Genomic DNA, 21,009 nt, shown 5'->3' with positions numbered 1-21,009 from the left:
TCTTATGTTGAAACATTTCCAGAAAAGGTCGAGGTTACATTTAATCAAAGCCAGTTTATAGTCCTAGTAACCCCGAGGAAATAGATAGCACCATTTTTTCACGTGACTACAATCATACCAAGATGGGGTCATTCATCATTGTAACATGCCCCCGAGGGGTTTAATATTGTTAAATAAACTCTAAACAAAGATACATTATTGTTAAAGAAATATGCTGTAGTCTGGACAATAGAGTCGTTTATAGTCTGGAATATGGAGCTTTCTGAATTTGGAATATAGAGTCATTTATTGCCTTGACTGTTGTATTGACTATAAATTCGTCTATAGTCTTGCGTAAAGAATTTAGCCGCCTATAGTCTTTACTATAGACTTGTCTATATTCTTGACTATAGAGACGTCTTTAGTTTCAACTAAAGAGCCATCTATAGTCTTGACTGTAAGGCCATCAATAGTTTTGACTATAGGGTCGTCTAAAGTCTTGCCTATAAAGTCTTCACTATAGTCTTGACCATATAGTCGTCTATAGTCTTGACCATATAGTCGTCTATAGTCCTAACTATAGAGTCGTCTATAGTCTTGACTATAGAGTCGTCTATAGTCTTGACTATATACTCGTCTATAGTCTTGACTAAGTATAAAGTCGTCAATAGTCTTAATTATAAAGGCGTCTATAATATTGACTATACAGTCGTCTATAGTCTTGAGTATAAAAACGTCTATAATATTGACTATACAGTCGTGTATAGTCTTGACTATAGAGTCATCTATTTATATTCTTAACCACAAAGTCGTCAATACTCATGACTTTAGAGTCGTCTATAGTCTTGACTATGGAGTCGTCTATACACAAAGTCGTCTATAGTTTTGACTATTGAGTTGTCTAGAGTATTGACTGTATACCTATGAAATATAGTCATATCTATATATATCTATGAAATATAATGAATTGTTTAAATTGTTATTTTGTACTTTAAGTTACGAATTTTGGAATTGTACTTTAAATACAATAAATGTTTAATATAATAATAAAAACTACAAAAAGACACATTATTCCTTAAGAATTATTCGAAAACCAACCATTGTTATATATTGTAGAACCAGCCCAAAAAAGAAATATAAAGCATTTAGATATTTTAGTCTAGATAATACCAAACTAAATTTCTATAAATACTTTATATTCCACAAAACTCATATTAGTTAATAGTCAAAAATTGTTCAAATATCTAACAAATGTGGTTACGTTTCGTGATAACTTTTATTTGCTTCCAACAAATAAGTAATGAAGAAATCCTCCAAATTAATACATTCGAAGTGGAAACCAAACTAATTGAACTCATCAAAACTGCTGGACAACAACATAACTTTCAGACGGTGTTATTAAAATATGATGAAACGGTTGATAGTTGTGGTGAATTGGATTTCTATATTAAAGATTTGAATTTAACAATTATAATTGAAAATCTACAAAGAACGTGGTATGTGAAGGGGTCCATAAATACCAACATCTTAAGTGTAGTTTGTTTGAAAGCTTTAACCACTGACTTTAAATTCGAATTGGATTCATACTTTCATAGTTTGAAACGTATCAGAGATACTAAAATGATATTCTATATTAATCACAATGAAAGTCCTAATTATTTGACAAAATTGGAGGATTTTTTTAAATATTGTTGGCAACAGAAATCGCTTAATGTTATAGCAGTATTTAAAGACTATTATCTAACGAAGTATTATTATGCCTATAGGCCTTTTCCAAAATTTGAGATGGAATTTAAAGTTAACAAAAATAACAGTGAGATCTTTCCCTATCGTTTAAAGGACATAATGGGTTATACATTATTAACACTGCCTGATCAGTCTGCACCAAGAACGTATTTGACTGTTAATAAAAAGGGTCAAATGAAAATTTCCGGATATGTGGGTCACTTTATACATCTACTGGCAGAACGTTTGAATGGTACTCTCAAATTTCCATTTCCTGTTAAAAAGGGTGAATTGTTGTTTTATGGTTACTTGGAACATTTGGCCAGAAACTATACTATAGATATAGCTGGTACTGTAGTTCCAGTGCTAGATATTAAATATTTGTTGGACTATTCATATCCTTATCAACTCACCAATATTTGTCTGATGATACCTTTAGCCAAAACTATGACATTTAACAAAATATTTTTCTACGTGATGAATGGAAAAGTTTGTGTTATAAGTGTTTTAAATTTGTATCTCTTCACATTGGTATTGAATCTTAAAAAGTTGAATGTTTTTACTAGACAAACTGCTGGAGAGGCAAAATATATAATTAAATTTTCCGATGTCATTTTAAATGATGTTGCTTTAAGGGGTATTTTGGGACAACCCTTTAAAATGTGGCTTAAAGCTGGATTTTTTATCAAGTGTATCTATGTCTTGCTATCGCTCACTGGTCTATATCTCAGTTTGACATATGTAGCATTTCTGCAAACACTCTTAACGCGTCCGCCCAAGGAGAAACAAATAAAAACATTTAATGATCTGCGTCAAAATAAAATCTATACTCTGGTATCGAACTCTGAAGTTTCACATTATGAAAATTTTGGCATGTCATTTAATCTATTATTAAAAACTGTATCCTATGAGGAATTTTCTTATTTACGTAGTCATTTAAACAATACATACGCTTATCCAATCGACAATATGAAATGGGAAACACTGGTCAATCAGCAGCAGAATATGTTTAAAAATAAAATATTTATGTTTTCCGATGATGCCTGTTTTCTGCGTACAAATTTTTTGAGTTTTCCTCAAGCGGAAAACTCTATATATCGAGAACCTTTACATAATCTGATTATGTTGGTAAGAGATCATGGTTTGGTGGAACGTTGGTTTCAAAATAACTTTTTGGACATGTTGGCTGCTGGCAAAAGTACATTAATTGATTTTAGTGTACCGAAAGAAGAAGAGCGACCGCTTAGTGTTAATGATATGGAATTAGTTTTCGTAATGTATATCGGCCTACTAATGCTGGCGATTTTGGTTTTTATCTTAGAAAGTTTCTTTTTTAGATATAAGAAAATTAAAAATCGTTTAAAGAGAGAAATAAACTAATATACAAATTTTAAATTTATTGGATGTTTTCGTAATGGTTCCAGATTAGAGGGAACATACTAACATGTCAGTAGTTTGACTATAGAGTCGTCTATAGTCTTGACTATGACTACAGAGTCGCCTATATCTTAGACTATAGAATCGTCTATAGTCTAGATTATAGAGTCGTTTATAGTCTGGGCTATAGAGTCGTCTATAGTCTGTACTATAGAGAGGTCTATAGTCTGGACTATAGAGTAGTCTTTAGTCTGGACTATAAAGTCGTCTTTAGTCTGGACTATAGAGTCGTCTATAGTCTGGACTATAGAGTCGTCTATAGTCTGGACTATAGAGTCGTCTATAGTCTGAACTATAGAGTCGTCTATAGTCTGGACTATAGAGTCGTCTATAGTCTGGACTATAGAGTCGTCTATAGTCTGGACTATAGAGTCGTCTATAGTCTGGACTATAGAGTCGTCTATAGTCTGGACTATAGAGTCGTCTATAGTCTGGACTAAAGAGTCGTCTATAGTATGGACTATAGAGTCGTCTATAGGATGGACTATAGAGTCGTCTATAGTCTGGACTACATAGTCGTTTATAGTCTGGACTATAGAGTAGTTTATAGTCTGTACTATAGAGTCGTCTATAGTCTTGACTATAGAGTCATATAGAGTCTTGACTATAGAGTCATCTAGAGTCTTAACTATAGAGTCAACTATAGTCTTGACTATAGAGCCGTCTTTGGTTATGACTACAAAATCGTTTAAAATCTGCACTACAGAGTGGTTTATAGTCTAGCCTATAGAGTCGTCTATAGTCTACCCTATAGAGTCGTCTATAGTCTGGACTATAGAGTCGTCTATAGTCTGGACTATAGAGTCGTCTATAGTCTGGACTATAGAGTCGTCTATAGTCTGTACTACAGAGTCGTCTATAGTCTGGACTATAGAGTCGTCTATAGTCTGGACTATAGAGTCGTCTATAGTATGGACTATAGAGTCGTCTATAGGATGGACTATAGAGTCGTCTATAGTCTGGACTACATAGTCGTTTATAGTCTGGACTATAGAGTAGTTTATAGTCTGTACTATAGAGTCGTCTATAGTCTTGACTATAGAGTCATATAGAGTCTTGACTATAGAGTCATCTAGAGTCTTAACTATAGAGTCAACTATAGTATTGACTATAGAGCCGTCTTTGGTTATGACTACAAAATCGTTTAAAATCTGCACTACGGAGTGGTTTATAGTCTACCCTATAGAGTCGTCTATAGTCTGGACTATAGAGTCGTCTATAGTCTGGACTATGGAGTCGTCTATAGTCTGTACTACAGAGTCGTCTATAGTCTGGACTACAGAGTCGCCTATATTTAAGACTAAAGAGTCGTTTATAGTCTGGACTATGGAGTCGTCTATAGTCTAGACTATAGAGTCGTCTACAGTTTGAACTATAGAGTCGTCTGTAGTCTGGACTAGAGAGTTGTCTGTAATCTGGACTATAGAGTTGTCTGTAGTCTGGACTATAGAGTTGTCTATAGTCCGATGTATAAAGTCGTTAATAGATTCGTCTATACTTAGTAGGTGCTATAAACTTTATAGTTAAATATAGTGTAAAGAAATAGCTACGGGCTATAGTTTCGTCGGTTGTCGCGTTAATACAGTCCCTCTACACGAAGTCGAATATAATTAAAGTCGTATATATTAAAACAAATCGATTTTTATTTTTTATATTTTTATTTAGAAATTTTTAATTTTATAAAATATTAACTCTAAAATAAAACCAAAAAAACTTAATATCCAGCCACTTAGACATATAAACCAAGCTATTTGCAGATCCCCCCAAGTGGCCGGTTTATAGCCACGAGCACGACTCATGTCTCTAAAAGACATACGTCCCGTTTCAATCATATCAAAAAACGATGACTCATACCAGTGTTGTAAGATACCAGCTGAATCTAAATTCGCTATAAACTGATTTAAAGACTTTTCAAAAATCGAGTTTGCCGGCAAGGGCAAAACATAAATCATCAAATTAGTAAAATACATATTATTGGAATAACGAAAAAGTTTTTCGGAGAAATACATTTGTTGTTTTTCATAAATAAACCATTGACTGCTGGTAACGCCATAGGCTACAGATTTATTTAAACTATTGCGCAATTTAACAAATTCCGGAACATTTTGTATAACATTTATTAAAGGTATATATTTCTTTTGGAGTTCATCGGTAACATAAACGTCTAGTAAATCGTAACCTTGTTGTAGCATAAGAATTTTTAAATTTAATTTTTCTAGATAATTCCAGGAATTGATTTCCTGATGTTTGGGTGGTGTAGTTATGTTTGAAGTTAAGTAAGTATTGCTAAAGATGGCGAACATAAAACCCGTAAATTGTATGAGTAAGATAAAAAACTTGTAGGAGGTATAGTAATTACGGCGATTGACAATTTGAAATGATGAACCTAAGAGACCCAAAAATACTTGCTGATTTATTATAAATTTCAGTAGTACAGATGTATAAGATTCCGAAAGATTACTTAGAAGTTCTATTATCAGCAGCAGAAGAGTATAAATAACAAACATGATAATAAAGATGACACTCAAATCTTGTAGAAATAAGCTGTAATAAATTTCCCAGGGCGTCAAATAGTCGGCAACGGGTAACATGGGAAACCATTTACCCAATTCTACATAACGACTGAAATATTTCATGTCTTTTACCTCATTTGGATTTGCAATGCTGGCTGGTATATCTAAAGAACCATTTAAGGTCATTTCCAAAACATCGGTAAAGAATATGGGATTGTTGATTTTTAGGGGATAGGGAAATTTTATAGAGGCATTTATTTTCTGAGCATAACAGGTAATAAGACGCCCGATGTAGCCCAACATGTGTATTTCACCGTTTTTATCGTATTGCAGTAAAGTGCGTGGTTGCAATTGATCGGGATAGGTGAGTAAAGCGTGTTGCTGTAAATTTTGTATTTGTTTTACAAAATAATCGGAGGCATTGAAAGTATTAAATTGTCTTTTAAGCACTTTTATGTAGGGCAATGCAAAGTAGGTATAATAAATATTAATGTCATCTGTTTTGATAGGTATTATTAGAACATTATATAAATTTAATTTTTTAAAATATAGAAAATATTTGTTTAAATCTTCTATGCTAATTAATTGATAGAATGTATTGATTAAAACCATTATTTTAACGTTTAAAGTTTTCGGATGAATTTGTAGGAATTTCTCTAAAATATCAATATTTTGTAAAGAGTAAGGTGATAGTGGTAGGCTGAGTATTATCAAAAATTGAGAATTTATGGTCCATGATGTTTCAAAAATCTCTAGATTGTCTTGTGTTAATAACAATTTCGGTGTCAAAGGCAAGAGTGTGTGGATATTATAGCTCTCATAGAATTGGTTGGTTGAAAACATTCTCGGCTGGGTTTCAGCTTCAATTAATATTAATGTTTCATACTGTTGACTTTGAAACATTTCATCAAGGATGTTTGTTAATTGTTTGGGTATTTGGTTGTAATTAAAACCCATAATAGACATTAAAAATATGCTCCAATTTATCATCTTTTTGTTAAACTTGACTTGGTTCACTGACTGACGACTGGCAGCCGTTTATTATTTGTGGTTTTAGGTTTTTTCAGTTTGAACATATGCACGATTTATAGCTTTTATTTTATTTTCTTTTATATTTGTTTTTGTTTTCATCTGCTTTATATTTTTTTAGCCTTGTTCGATTTAAAGAAGATTAAAGTGAACTAAATATTCAAATTTCGTAATAACATTCATTTATAGACGTTTTTAGTTTGGTTAAAGGTAAAATAAAATATCGTTTTTTTTTTGAGGTGGTAAATTTATCAAAAAATGCCTATAATTGCAGTAATTTGTTTAGTCAAAATGATGTAACCTATTTGGTTTCTATCTATTCACCTTTTGTTTAGTATTGTATTTATGAATGCGGTCTGCAATTATCTTTTCACTTGCTCATCTATTACAATACAGACGGACATACTGCTCCCTAGTGTGTATTCATTCAGTCATTCCGCCACTTACAAATAGGAATTTAACTTGTCTCATAAAATTGAACTGTAAAAAAGGTAGTAAATACTATCATGACTATATGTATGTTAGCTAAAATAGCTAAACATTGAAAATGATTTGTGGTATTTATTTTGTTTGCTATTTGGATTTATGATGGTCTTACTGTCTATCGGTTTTAATATTGCATTTATGCGCTTTTTTTTCCTTCACTATTGTTTAGGGTCATTTATTAAAATATTTTAGTTATTTCTTATTTGTTAAATACCAAAACAATTGTTAAAGTGTTAACGTCTATTAAATAATTATTGTATATAAATATATATAATTAAACTTGATTAAATGAATTCTTAACAAGACCTCGTTTTATTTATAAAAAAAAAAAAAACAGAAAACATCAAAAAGAAATAAAAGAAAACCTAATAAAGTTCATCACACCAGTTGTTAAGTTGTTAAACACTAGTAACTTTTTTAAAATACCAATAAATGTTGCAATTTTGTACAAATTATGTTCATTCAATTCTACAAATGGGCAAATGAACTTGAAATTGAAAAAAAAAACACAAAAAAGAGTTGGAAAGTTGGCGAAACATAATTTCAGTTAAAATTTTGTGATTATAACTTGACTACACTTCCCTCCTAAGAAGTTTTACTAATAACAATGTTTCTCTGAAAAATAGGAGTTTTTTCACAAAATATCACTAGGAATCAAAATTTCGACTTTCGAATAATCGATTTTTTGTCGAAAAAAGTCGAAGTCGACTATTTTGTTCCAAAAAAGTCGATAACTCGACTAACGTCTGTGAAAAAAGTCGAAAAGTCGACTTTGGAAATAAAAGTCGAAAAAAGTCAAAAAGTCGGAAATTTGAAAAAAGTCGAAATGTCGGAAAAAGTCAAAAACAGTCAAATAGTCGAAAAATCAAAATTAGTCAAACAGTCGAAAATTGTTGAAAATTGAAAAAAGTCGAAAATCGTCAACAAGTCTGAAATGGTCGAAAAGTCGGAAAAAGTCGAAAATAGTCAAAAAGTCTGTTATTGTCGAAAAGTCGAAAATAGTAGAAAAGTCAAAAATAGTCGAAAAAAGTAAAAAATAGTCGAAAAAAGTCGAAAATAATCAAAAATAGTCAAAAAAGTCGGAAAGTCGAAAAAAGTTGTAAAAAGTCGAAAAAGTCGACTATTTACAAATTACGAAAAGTTGACTTTTAACTAACTGATAAAAGTCGAAAAATCGACTTTGCATAAAATGCAAAAAGTCGAAAATTCGAGCTTTCGTTTCAACTATAGAACCCTACTGAGAAACTTGATATTTTACAAGTTTGGCAACCATTATCGATAAACTATCGTTAACGCTTCTTCAGCACTACAAACGTTACCAATAAAATAACAGCTTAAACTCCGTTAAAATTTTAAGTTTACCGGTATAAATACCGGTATTCAAATAATGTTTTCCTTATAAAGGTATCATATCTGTGAAAAATAAAAAATTTAAAAGAATTAAAATAAACTATTTTTTTCCATTTTAAAAAATATTGAATTAAATTAAAAAAGTTTTTTAAATATACAAATATGAAAAACTAAAGCGAAAAACATCAAAATGTGTACTAAAAGAGTAAAATAAAAAATAACGATAACGATAAGAAAAGCCTTTTCTTAATAAGTTTTAATACCGATAATACTATCTTTCAATCGTTTCGAAACTATTGCCAACCTTAATAATTCATTTACGAACATTGCAATTCTTTTTAAAACGTGCCACTGTAAATAGTTTCTATTTACAATGTTTAACAATGCTGAGTGACAGCTATTTAGTCCTAAAACTTGTTTGCATCAATTATTTACATTTTTAACTTTGTTTGAATTTAAATTTAAGTGGCCTTTAAGTTCGTGACTTTTAGCAGCTTTTGCTAATCAGATTACTTTCAATTTTAAATCTTTAAGGTATGTGGATTATTTAGCAGTTTAAGGCCAAATGATCTATATAATTATCAATCACTTCTTCAACACTATTGTACAAAATTTTTAATTCTTTTTGACACTGAAATTCTCCCCTGGATTTCTCAATAGTTAATAAAATTATCAATAAACAGGACACTAGACTAGTCTATAGAGTAGTCGATAAACTAAACTATAGACTTGTCAATAAAATTACTCTAAACTTGTTTAATGACTCGGGAAAATACTAGTCCATGAGCGAGTCAATAGACTTATCAAATTAGTCAGTAACTAGTTTATATATCCCAGTAAAATATTTTCAAATTTTAGTAATGAGTATTGTAGGAAATGTAGTTATTTCATACATTACTTGGTAATGAGTTGTCGTTATCAATAACATAAATTATTTTTTTAACAGAATTTGTAGCCAATTGTATATTGCGTTTGTCTAATAAGGAATTAGTTAGTCTCGGGGGAGTTTTCCAGTTTTTCCTACTGAGCGCGTCCTCGGTGGCGGATAGGGGGGTGGTGATGGACCATTTGTCCTCTCCCAGCTTTAATTTCACTTAAGCTGAGGGAGGGCAGATTGTCCACCACCAGGGAACATTATATTCCCCGCGGACCAAAACACTGGAAAAAACAAATATGGAAAATAAAAATAAAAAGATAAAAGTTACGGTGCAGGGCCTAAATAACCCAGTACCGGCGCAAGTGTTGATCTACTTGCTAGTCACGTGTCGTCGCCATCCTGCAATCGTGAACAAAATATTACTACGGAGGTGGGTACCTTGGCCTCCGTGGCGGACAAAGCGTCAAGTGTACAGCATGCCACTGACAAAAATATAGGGGTGAAAGAGAAGGATGTATTCGGAAAGAGCTCTAAGCTACCTCAGCCTTTAAATACTGACTCTGAATCCTCAGATGGTAATAATAATGCCATTATAGCAAATCCCAAAAAGGATGAAGTAGAGCAAATGGTGAAAGAGGTAAGTGATAGCATAGCCAAACTACCTATTACAAAGAAAAGATTTTCTGGAGCACAGAGGAGGAAGTTGATAAAAAATGCTTCAGGAAATCATAGTTAGTCAATCCCACGTCGATTTTGGACGTTTTTTCGAGAAATTTTGATATTCCAGATAGAATGATAAAATAACTTATTAAGGGGTTATTGAGTGACAGAATAGACTAGCAAATATAAAAAATAACTGTAAAATCAATTTTAAATCCGGAAAAGTCAGATTTGTAATCAGTTATTGTTTGGTCATCGTCGAACAAAAAGTAACTACTTACACTTTTCTGAGATATAATGACACGAAAAGTAATTTAGTACTTTTAATCCATAAAAAACTACTGTTTTTTTTACAATTAGCTACTTACATTGTCCATGCCTGGTTTACGTAACAGCTTATATATAGAATTTGTATTTCATACTTAAAAGGACCAAAAATACCAATGTTTAGCCCCATATTATTATTTGGTTACTTAACAAATATTAACAAAACTATTATATTCACTTGACAGTTTAGTTATTCAAAACTTTGTTGCGTAAAAACTAAATACTTTTTAACAATAACCATAAAAATTCCATTGTATAAATCTATGCCCTTTAATTCAAGGCATTTTTATAACTTCACTGGAGGTCGTTAACAGGACACCTCTTTTTTATAACAATGGATTAGTGATATTACTAGAAAAAGCTAACTGTTCGATGGGTGGTATAACATGTTTTATTATTCATTATGATACAAAAGTAGAATTATGTTATTTTATCGAAATCTAAGTTTTATATAAATTTACATATAATGATAAGTAAATCTCTTTCATTTACAAACAATTAAGATGCTAAACAAGAGATAAACCCCGAGAAAATAACCTATAAATGGCTCTGTTACAAGGAAAATTACTTTAATACTACAACTAGAGTTAAGAAATTCAAAAATGTGGCTACAGTTGGTACTTTCTCTAATATTTCTTAAAACTATACAAAGTGACAAAATATTAAAAACTCATAAATTTGAAATAGAATCGAAATTATTTGAATTAATACATACCACCGAACAGCAGAATGATATAGAGACTATAATAATTAAATATGAAGAATCTGTGAAAAATTGTGGTGACCTTGATTTGTATATAAAATATTTGAATGCTACGTTAATAATCGAAAATCTACGTAAATCCTGGTTACTCAAAGACTCGTTAAATAAAAATTTTATGTGTGTAGTTTGTTTAAAGAAACTGACCAATGATTTTGCAATTAAATTGGCTCCATATTTTAAGAGTCTTATAAGTATACGTGAAACCAAAATGTTATTCTATATGCATCACAATGAAAGTGGTAGATATTTAACAAAATTGGAAAATTTTTTTAAATTTTGTTGGCAACGAAATTCTCTTAACATTTTGGCAATTTTTAAAGATTATCCTGTAACGAAACACTTATACAGCTATACACCATTTCCGAATTTCACCCTAGAAATGCATTATCATAAAGTGGGGGATTTACTATATCCCAATCGTATTAAAGATTTAAAGGGTCACATTTTTCTAACTCTACCCGATCAAATTATACCACGTACTTTTTTGACTGAAAATAAAAATGATAAATTGAAAATTTACGGTTATGTGGGTCATTTTTTGCATCTGTTGGCAGACTATTTAAATGTTACATTGAAATTTCCATTTCCCATTAAAAAGGGAGAAATTATATTTTATGGTTTTTTAGAGACCTTAACCAGAAACTACACCATTGATTTACCAGGCACATTAGTACCAGTGATTAATCCTCAGCAGCTGGATTATTACTCTTATCCATTTGAAATTATGACTGCTTGTCTCATGATACCAAAGGCTAAGTATGTACCACTCAAGGAAGTGTACTTTTATCTGGTCACATTGGAATTGTTTATCATTAGCATAACTAATTTGTACATATTCACTTTATTAATAAATTTCAAAAAATCAAATTATTTTAAAAGACACAGAAAAGAAATTGTAAAACATCATGTCAAATTCTCTGATTACGTACTCAACGATGTCGCTCTAAGAGGGATTTTGGGACAACCATTTAAAGTGTGGCTAAAGGCTGGTTTCTTTATCAAATACATTTACATCTTGCTGTCCTTTACAGGTCTCTATCTCAGTCTTATTTATAATGCATTTCTACAAACATTTTTCACTCAACCTATTAAGGAGAAACAATTAAAAACTTTTACAGACTTGTATGAGAATAACATATACACTTTATTATCCGATCGAGAAGTGTCATATTTTAAGGGTATAAATAAAAATTTTGAACTATTACATCGCATCACTAACTATGAGGAATTCAACAGAATGAGAAGTCGTCTCAACACTTCGTATGCTTATCCCACCATTGACATTAATTGGAATTCTCTTTTCAGCTATCAACAGAATATTATAAAAAATAAACGTTTTATATTTTCCAAAGACGCCTGCATATTCCATACTAATTTTCTAAGTTTTCCCTTGGCAGAGAATTCTATCTATCGAACACCAGTCCAACATTTAATCATGATTGCTAGAGATTTTGGTTTAATTAAACGTTGGTTTACTATCAACTTTCCCGATCAGTTGGCAAAAGATAAAGTGCCCTTAATGGTTGATTCAAGAGATATATTGCCAGGTGAAAGACCTCTGAAATTGCAAGATTTTGAATTGGTACTTTTGATGTATTTGATCCTGATGGCAGTTGGAGTTTTATTACTGTTTGTGGAAAGATTATTTTTTAGATTTAAGAATATATTGTCAAAGAGAAAATAAATTTATGGAAGAAATAACTATAGTGGTGTATATATTAAGGATCGAAACTTTTTTGAACCATTTATGATTAGTACATAGTAGGGTTCTATAAATCGACTTTCTAATAATCGAACAATCGACTTTTTGTCGAAAAAAGTCGATAACTCGACTATCGTCTGTGAAAAAGTCGAAACGTCGACTTTGTTAATAAAAGTCGAAAAAGGTCGATAAGTCGAAAAGTCGTAAAAAGTCGAAAAAATCGAAAACTCGAAAATTGTAGAAATAAATCAAAAATAGTCGAAATTTTTAAAAAAGTGGAAAAGAAGTCAAAAACTCTAAAATAGTCGGAAAAATTCGAAAAAAATTAAAAAATAGTCGGAAAATAGTCGAATATAGTCAAAAAGTCGAAAAAATCGAAAATGTCGAAAGGTCGACTATTTACAAAATATGTGGGGATTCCACCTGTTGTAAATTTTACTTTATAAATTTTAAATAATCACTATTTCAATTATGTTTTTTTCAAATACTTATAGTCGAAAAGTCTAAAAGTCGATTTTTAATTAAATGAAAAAAGTCGAAAAATCGACTTTTCATAAAATGCAAAAAGTCGAACTTAACTAAGAGTAAAAAATATGGCTTTTTATTGGGGTCAAATGGTCCGATCCCCATTAAAATTAACTTAACTTAAAGTGGTAGTTAATACAAACCAATAAATACGATATTTGGACAGGTCAATCGTAGGGAGGGATTAAGAATATGTGACAAAGATAGTCTCAAAAAGTGAATCTAAATCAGTTGATATAGTTTTAGGTGGTCGGAACTTTGGAGGTATATGCGATTTTTAGTCTTGAAATGAAGTGGAAGGTGGGTGTGTCATTGGAATGATTATTATAAAAGTTTTTTTACGAAAAAAAGTTGGCCAAATTTCAATAATCTTACTTGATGAAGGTTGTTTGGTATTGAAAATATTCCACGATTTCGTCCAGACCACATATAAGACCCTCCTCAGAAAATGACCTTAACGCTCGTAACTGCCTAAAATAAGTATATATAGCGAAGAAAATAGGCATAAACATGTTTTATAGGAAACATAGTCTCTTTGTAAAATTTTATAAGAATTGGCCCATAATTGACCCTAATCGCCATAAAAGGTCCCCTTCAGAAAATGACCTTAAATCACATCAAAACATTTAGAGCGGTTAAATTCGGCATAAACATATTTTATAAGAATCTAAATCCCTTTGTAAAATTTACGATCGGTCCATTATTGAACCTATACCACCCATAAGGTCCCCTAAAAAAGACTTTAACGCTCGTTACTGTTTTAAAAATACGAGTACAGCGATAAAATTCCACACAAATATGATTCATACAAGTCAATGTCTCTCATATTGTAAGTATCGTTCTATAATTGACACTACTCCCCCAATTAGGTCCCCTTCAGCTCACTATTGACAATGGATTATGAGTATACCACGTTTGTTAACTTTTAGACAACGGATGTGTATAAAATTTATATTGCGATAACGAATTGTTGCAATGTTGATAACGTTGTGTTGTCAACATCACATAGTTTTGTCGTACGTATGTATATACTTGACAACGGATGTAATTAAAAAAATTTGGTGTCGATTTGGAACCAGGCATGTCTACATTTTTTCCCACAAAATTTGATAGTAGGTTTAGAAGTTTCGGCATGGCGGAATATAACACTTTTGATGTTATTAATTAATACCAAAATTAATAAAAATGCTTAACTTTTAATATGATTAATTAAGAGTTTCAAAATTCTTAACATTCATTAATGATTAAAATCGCACAATTCATTAGCATTCACACTAATTAACATACATTAAATATTGACTACCACTATTAATCTAGTTACAAATTAGAAGTTTTCAATAGTTTTATCAGCATTTACAATGTGCAACTCAAATCGTTCATTCATTTTATTTATATGCACTACAATCACCAGTGGGCATTTGTTTAACTATGTTTCGATTAAGGAAACAAAAGATTTAAATTTCTACAAGGATCTACTAACAGAAATCGGAAGACAACAATCATATGATGGTTTACTAATAGTGCAACATATGCAGCCTCAAGATGTTACACTACAAATGATCTATAGTTTACAAAAACCCAAAATTATAATAACTAATCTTCAGGATTTCTACTACAAGGGAGAATATAATAGTGATATATTGGCTGTAATAATCATGGAGTTTTTGTTTCACCAGGAATTGTGGCAACATTTTGTAAACATCTTGGCCTACATGCGTCAAATAAGAATCTTAATGATTTTGGTAGATATTTCCAACAAAGAGGAATTGCTGAGTGAGATTCTGAAGGAATGTGAAAAGTCTAAAACCACAAATGTTATTGTACATTTTCTAAATTCTACTTTGTCGGAACAGCCTTCTCGGAGTTATTATTTCTATTTATGGCCTTATCCGAGATATCATTTTCAAGCTATAAACTTTACAGCAGCTAAAGAATATTATCCCACCAATTGGCGTAATATGAAAGGTAAATCTATAATAACTCTACCCGATCAGAATATACCACGTTCTTCGCTATATAAAGATTCCAAAGGACAATTGCAGATAACAGGTTTTGCATACAAATTTGTTCAAACCTTTACCGAATACTATAATGCCTCGTATAAACTGCTGTATCAGCCGAAATTGGGTGAAATTCTACATTTTAGTACATTGGAAAATATGACTAAACATGGCATATTAGACATGCCCATGAGTGTGGCCCCAATAGATAGCAGCAGAAAACTATTGCGTCTTTCATATCCCATAGAATTGACAAAATGGAAGATAATGTTGCCATGTGCCAAAAGAATGAAAATAAATAAGGTTTATGAGGAATTGTTAAACGCTAAATTATTTTCGGTTGTAATAATATTTACCATAGCATTTTCTCTTATACACACCATTATAGAGAAATTATTCTATAATCAAATGTTTTGGTTAAATCTATTGATGAGTGATAAAGTTATACCCGGAGTATTGGGTCAATCGTTTATTTTGAGAAATTCCTATTTAATAAGTCTGCGCTTTGTATATGTCTTGATATTCGTAATGGGTCTATTTCTAAGCACTTTAATATCGGCTCATTTACAAACCCTTATAACAAGACCGCCTTTGCATGGCGAAATAAATACTTTCGAAAAACTGCGACTAAGTGGTAGGAAAATACTTATGGATATATTGGATATGAAATATGTAGATGATGATGATTATGTGGTTTATGGGAAAATGAAAGGTACCATTGAGTATACCGATAACACCACCATGTACAATCATTATCGTGGTAAGTTCAACACCTCTTATGGTTATACAGTGACATCGGCTTTGTGGAGTATCTTCGATACAATGCAAATGAATTATGCTCAGAAAATATTTTGTTCTTCAGAAGATATGAATATAAAAGGTTTAATACCCTTTGGTATGCCTCTAGAGAATAATTCTCAATACAAGGAACCCATGGATTATTTGGTACATAAAATGCATTCAGGTGGTTTGTTGCATATCTGGAAATTGCATGTTTTTAATGATTTAATAAAGTTGAAAAAAATCACTTTACGCGATTCGAGCAAGATTAAAACGTATGCAGATTTAACGGAATATGATTTGCTATTGGTTTGGACGATTTTGTTGGTTGGTTTACTTTCAAGTTTACTTGTATTTTTTGCAGAAATTCTGATTTATTATTGTATTGGGGGGTTTTGTCGAAAGTTTTGGAACAAATTAAATAGAAAATTACGATTTTTTTAATAAAAAGTAAAATATATTTTTAATAAAAAGTAAAATTTCTTTTATTTGCAATGGCTAACAATGGAATAGAGGAATATATCCGAAGAAATGTACCTAGGCCACAATCGGAAATTTTGTGCGCCCGAAATGAAACAATGAAGTAGAAGTTTGAAATTTTTTTGTTACTAAAGATTATCGTTTTGGTAGTTAGTCTCTTAACATGAAATAATACAATTTAGACAACTCAATAGAATAGTATTTTTACAAATCCTTATATTAGATAGTAGACTAGTTCATAGCCTAGTCAACAGACTACTCCATTGACTAGTCGATAGATCACTTTTTGACTAGACAATAGACTAGTCACTAGGGAACTCAATAGACTAGTTCATATGCTAGTAAGTTGAATAGTCATAGGCCAGTCAATAATTGGAAGATCAGTCAATAGATCCATTGACTAGTAAATATTCTAGTACATAGACTAGTCACTAGTCTACGGACTAGTCTAATTAAGTAATTATTTAACAACTAATCCATATACTAGTTAATAGTCTAGTCTACTATTCCATTGACTAGTCAATAGACCAGTTTTTGACTAATCACTAGTCAAATCTGTGGTATAGTTTTAGACAACTCAATATACAAGTCTATTTAATAGTACATATATTAGTTAGAAAACAAGTCTAATGATTAGTCGATAGGCCAGTTAATAGTCGATAAATCAGTCAAAAGGCTAGTCAATATTCTACTACATAGACTAATCAGAATACAACGTATAGGGTAGAAGGGGGATCATATGCCATAGCGGTACATCCGCCAATAGCGAATAACTTGAAAACTGAGTAATCGATTTTATCGCATTATCAAATTTTGTTTTCGTTTATCGATTATCTATCATCCATGAAAATTTAAAACATTAACTTTACATATGATGGGAGGCAGACATGGGAGGGCTGTGAAAATATTTCACTGTGTGAACTTTTTTAGTTTTTGTGATAGAAAAAATATATTGGTCAGTATCAATAATAGTGAACAATTAGATATAATAATATTTTCAAAAAAGCCCGAAAAAATTGAAACTAAACCCCAGAAATGCCCGTTTTACAATTATTTTTGTAATTTTTTCATTTATTTTACTAATGACAAATCTGCGCCATCCCCTTAGCGTATTTACGCCATGGATTGGGCGGTATCGCCGTTTTTGGTCAGTGCGGAAAAGTTAAAAAAAAATATGTACATGAGGATGACTTAGGAAAGATTTAAAGGAATAAATCTAAAGCCAACATATCTAAGTATCCGAACCAAGAAAAAAATTAAAAATATGTATTGTGGTTTTAATTTGAGGCTGCCTCAAAAAAAAGTGGCATATGGTCCCCCTACTTGTATTCTTTATATATCGATTAATCGATATTTGGGCTATAATTTATTTATAAAACCAAATTTGTCTTTTCTTTTAGTAATTTATTTTAATGACAATTAAAAAAACTGTCACTAGCATCTGTCCTAATGAGCGGCGAAAAAGTCGTTAATTTTATCATAAAAATCAGATTTTGAATTACAAATTAGAATATTTTCATAAGTTTTTATCCTTTGTGAAGTATTCACAATGTTTAATACAAAATCTTTAATAATTTTACTTATTTGCTGCAATATTATCAATGGTTTTTTACTAAAAACATTAAATGAAAAACAAAATTATAAAAATACCAACTTCTACAAGGAAATATTAAAACAAATGAAAACTCAACAAACATATGATGGTCTGATAGTAGTGCAAGACACAAGGATGCAAGATCCCAGATTGCAAGAGATTTTTACATTAAAAGAGGCAAAAATAATATTGACAAATTCCAGCAGTTTTTATTACAAGGGACAATTTAATAGTGAAATAATGTCAGTGGTAATAATGGAACGTGTATTTAACAATAAAATGTGGAAACTTTTTGCAAACATTTTAAATTCTATGCGTCAAATAAGAGTTTTAATGATTGCTTTGAATATTAATAATAAGGAACAATTCCAGAGGAATGTTTTATTACAAAGTGAGAAATTTAAATTCACTAATGTTTTATTACATTTTTTTAACTCATCTTCTGCTGATTTGACTCTTGATTATTATCAATTGCTGCCTTATCCAAAATATCATCTGAAAGTAAAAAATTTTGCTAAGGACTGTAAACAATACTTTCCCATCCATTGGTTAGATATGAAAGGTAAAACATTATTAACTCTACCCGATCAAAATATGCCACGCTCTATAATGTACCGAAATAATAAGGGACAGCTGCAGTTTAGTGGTTTTGCTGCCAAATTGATTTTATTATTTGCTCAAGTATATAATACTACTTTAAAAATGCCCTATCAGCCAAAAATAAACGAAGTAATACACTACAGTGTTCTTTTCAATATGACAGAGCAGGGAAAGTTGGACATGCCTATGAGTGTGCATCCAGCGTTTAGTAGTCGTACCTTAAAACAGCTATCGTACATTACGGAAGTAAGTAAATGGAGGATTATGGTACCGTGTGGTCGTAGAATGAAAGTTAGCCAAGTTTATGAGGCAATATTAAGTCCTCAATTATTATTTATAGTTATGTTTTTTACTATAACATTTTCTCTTGTTCATACTGTTATCGAAAAACTATTTTATAATCAAATGATTTGGCAAAATCTACTAATGAGTGATAAAGTTATACCTGGTATATTGGGTCAATCGTTTGCTTTGAAAAAGTCCAGTTTAATAAGTCTACGTTTAATATATGTCTTGCTTTTTATAGTGGGAGTCTATAATAGCACAATATTCTCGGCTCATTTGCAAACTCTCATTACCAGTCCACCGTTTCAACGAACCATTACCACATTTGATGAAGTGCGCCGTAGTGGCAACAAAATACTAATGAACAGATATGACATAACAAATATGGAGGGCAATGAGTACTTGGTCGAGGGTAAAATGGCGGGAATTATTGAATACACCGACAACGCCACATTGTACAGTGAGTATCGTAAAAATTTTAATACAACATATGGTTATGGAGTCACCACGGGTCTATGGCAAATTTTTGCCAACATTCAATTGTATTATGCTCAAAAAGTATTCTGCGTTACTGCCGATATGAATATTCAGGATGTAATACCATTTGGAGTACCACTCGGAGAGAATTCACCCTATAGAGAGGCCATGAATTATATTATACATAAAGTACATGCTTCGGGTCTAATACAGGCTTGGCGTTCTCAAGTCTATATTGATTTATTGAAATTGAAATTGATAACTCTAAGGGACTCGAGTAGAGCCAAGACGTATGAAGATTTAAATGAAGATGATTTATTATTAGTTTGGTTGATTTTAATTGTTGGTCTAATATTTAGTGTGTTGGTGTTCTTTTGTGAAATTTTAATAAATTATAAAAATTAATTGTATGTTAATAAAAAACAATTGAATTTCAGTTGTACATGGATCTAATACGAAATAAAGTTATTAAGAAATCTAATTATATTGACGTTTTTATTTTTCTAGGGAAAAATATTTCGATATTTGGTGAGAGCAAGAATTGTTTTTAAATATCTTTAGTTTTTGAATCAGCTTTGAAAATACTAAATTATTTGATATGAGAAAAAAGTTTCCTTGAATATTTGGTGGAACCATATATTGCTTATAATATTTTTTTGGTTATTTAGTCGGACCAAGTGGTCACCGGTAGGTTAGTGGTTAGTGTTCTAGTCTGGTAGACCGGAGGTGGTGGGTTCGATTCCCACCTGTGGCACTGTTAAAGGCACAGGGAATACAGAGACGTCACGAGCAAAAAGCTATTTCTCTCTCTTTCGCACAAACGATTTCAAACAAAAGCTTATTTTAGACTTTTTTTTAAATGTCAAAAGTGACATGTCGGTATACTTTGTGGTTTAAGGAGCGTATAACAAACTTACTAACTAACTAAATAACTAACTAACTAACTAACTATGGTACCAAAAATATTCTAATATATTGAAACTGTTTTTCAGTTAATGGGACTAAAAGAGATGTAAGTCACCCAGCAAAAATAAAACGAAGTACTTCTAAAAGAATAACACTTATCACCACTTCCAAAGTAGCACTAAGTGATTTTTCGCTTCTTTTGACGTCAAAAGAAGCGAAAAAATCTTTTTCTTTTTTTAATTTGAAGTATATTTTTTATACTGAAACTTTTTGAATTTGGATTTAATGGATGCGTGTATTATTTGAGTCAAATAATATTACAATTTCACTTCCTAATAACTTTTAAAAAATAACATAAAAATTACTTCCTGAGAATGACTTCAGATGTAGTGAATTTGGAATTAAATAAAAAAGACAAGCCTGTCTTAAAATCATAACTTCTTCTGGTCTTTTTCAGTACTTCCACACAGTAAATTCTACTTCTTTGAAAGTCCTTTATTTGCTCGGTATTTGG

At 31.0% G+C, this 21,009-nt stretch overlaps 5 protein-coding genes across 5 annotated transcripts; 4 read left to right on the top strand and 1 right to left on the bottom strand.

Moving 5' to 3' along the window:
- Nucleotides 1-1,230: 1,230 nt before the first annotated feature.
- LOC111683161 lies at nucleotides 1,231-3,042 on the top strand (the record flags this gene model as incomplete). Its single annotated transcript, XM_046954225.1, has 1 exon — nucleotides 1,231-3,042. A coding segment is annotated over exon 1 (1,812 nt), but the record flags the coding sequence as incomplete, so codon positions are not given.
- A 2,163-nt stretch (nucleotides 3,043-5,205) lies between these two features.
- On the bottom strand, nucleotides 5,206-10,433 carry LOC124420669. The gene is made up of 3 exons (XM_046954224.1): nucleotides 10,425-10,433; nucleotides 5,256-6,035; nucleotides 5,206-5,214 (listed from the first exon to the last, which is right to left on the bottom strand). Exons 1-3 carry the CDS (start codon nucleotides 10,431-10,433, stop codon nucleotides 5,206-5,208), a joined length of 798 nt encoding a protein of 265 aa, XP_046810180.1.
- A 1,092-nt stretch (nucleotides 10,434-11,525) lies between these two features.
- Nucleotides 11,526-12,805, top strand: LOC124420668. The gene is made up of 4 exons (XM_046954223.1): nucleotides 11,526-11,672; nucleotides 11,745-11,902; nucleotides 12,026-12,728; nucleotides 12,800-12,805. Exons 1-4 carry the CDS (start codon nucleotides 11,526-11,528, stop codon nucleotides 12,803-12,805), a joined length of 1,014 nt encoding a protein of 337 aa, XP_046810179.1.
- A 1,926-nt stretch (nucleotides 12,806-14,731) lies between these two features.
- LOC124420667 lies at nucleotides 14,732-16,526 on the top strand. The gene is made up of 2 exons (XM_046954222.1): nucleotides 14,732-16,462; nucleotides 16,518-16,526. The coding sequence occupies exons 1-2, from the start codon at nucleotides 14,732-14,734 to the stop codon at nucleotides 16,524-16,526; spliced, it is 1,740 nt and encodes a 579-aa protein (XP_046810178.1).
- A 1,619-nt stretch (nucleotides 16,527-18,145) lies between these two features.
- LOC124420666 lies at nucleotides 18,146-19,970 on the top strand (the record flags this gene model as incomplete). Its single annotated transcript, XM_046954221.1, has 1 exon — nucleotides 18,146-19,970. A coding segment is annotated over exon 1 (1,788 nt), but the record flags the coding sequence as incomplete, so codon positions are not given.
- Between the last annotated feature and the right edge of the window lie 1,039 nt (nucleotides 19,971-21,009).

Source organism: Lucilia cuprina, chromosome 6 (genome assembly GCF_022045245.1).
Source record: "Lucilia cuprina isolate Lc7/37 chromosome 6, ASM2204524v1, whole genome shotgun sequence".
NCBI classification, from domain to species: Eukaryota; Metazoa; Arthropoda; class Insecta; order Diptera; family Calliphoridae; genus Lucilia; species Lucilia cuprina.
Note: the sequence above shows the minus strand (reverse complement) of the source record. Positions and strands in the feature narration are given on the sequence as shown.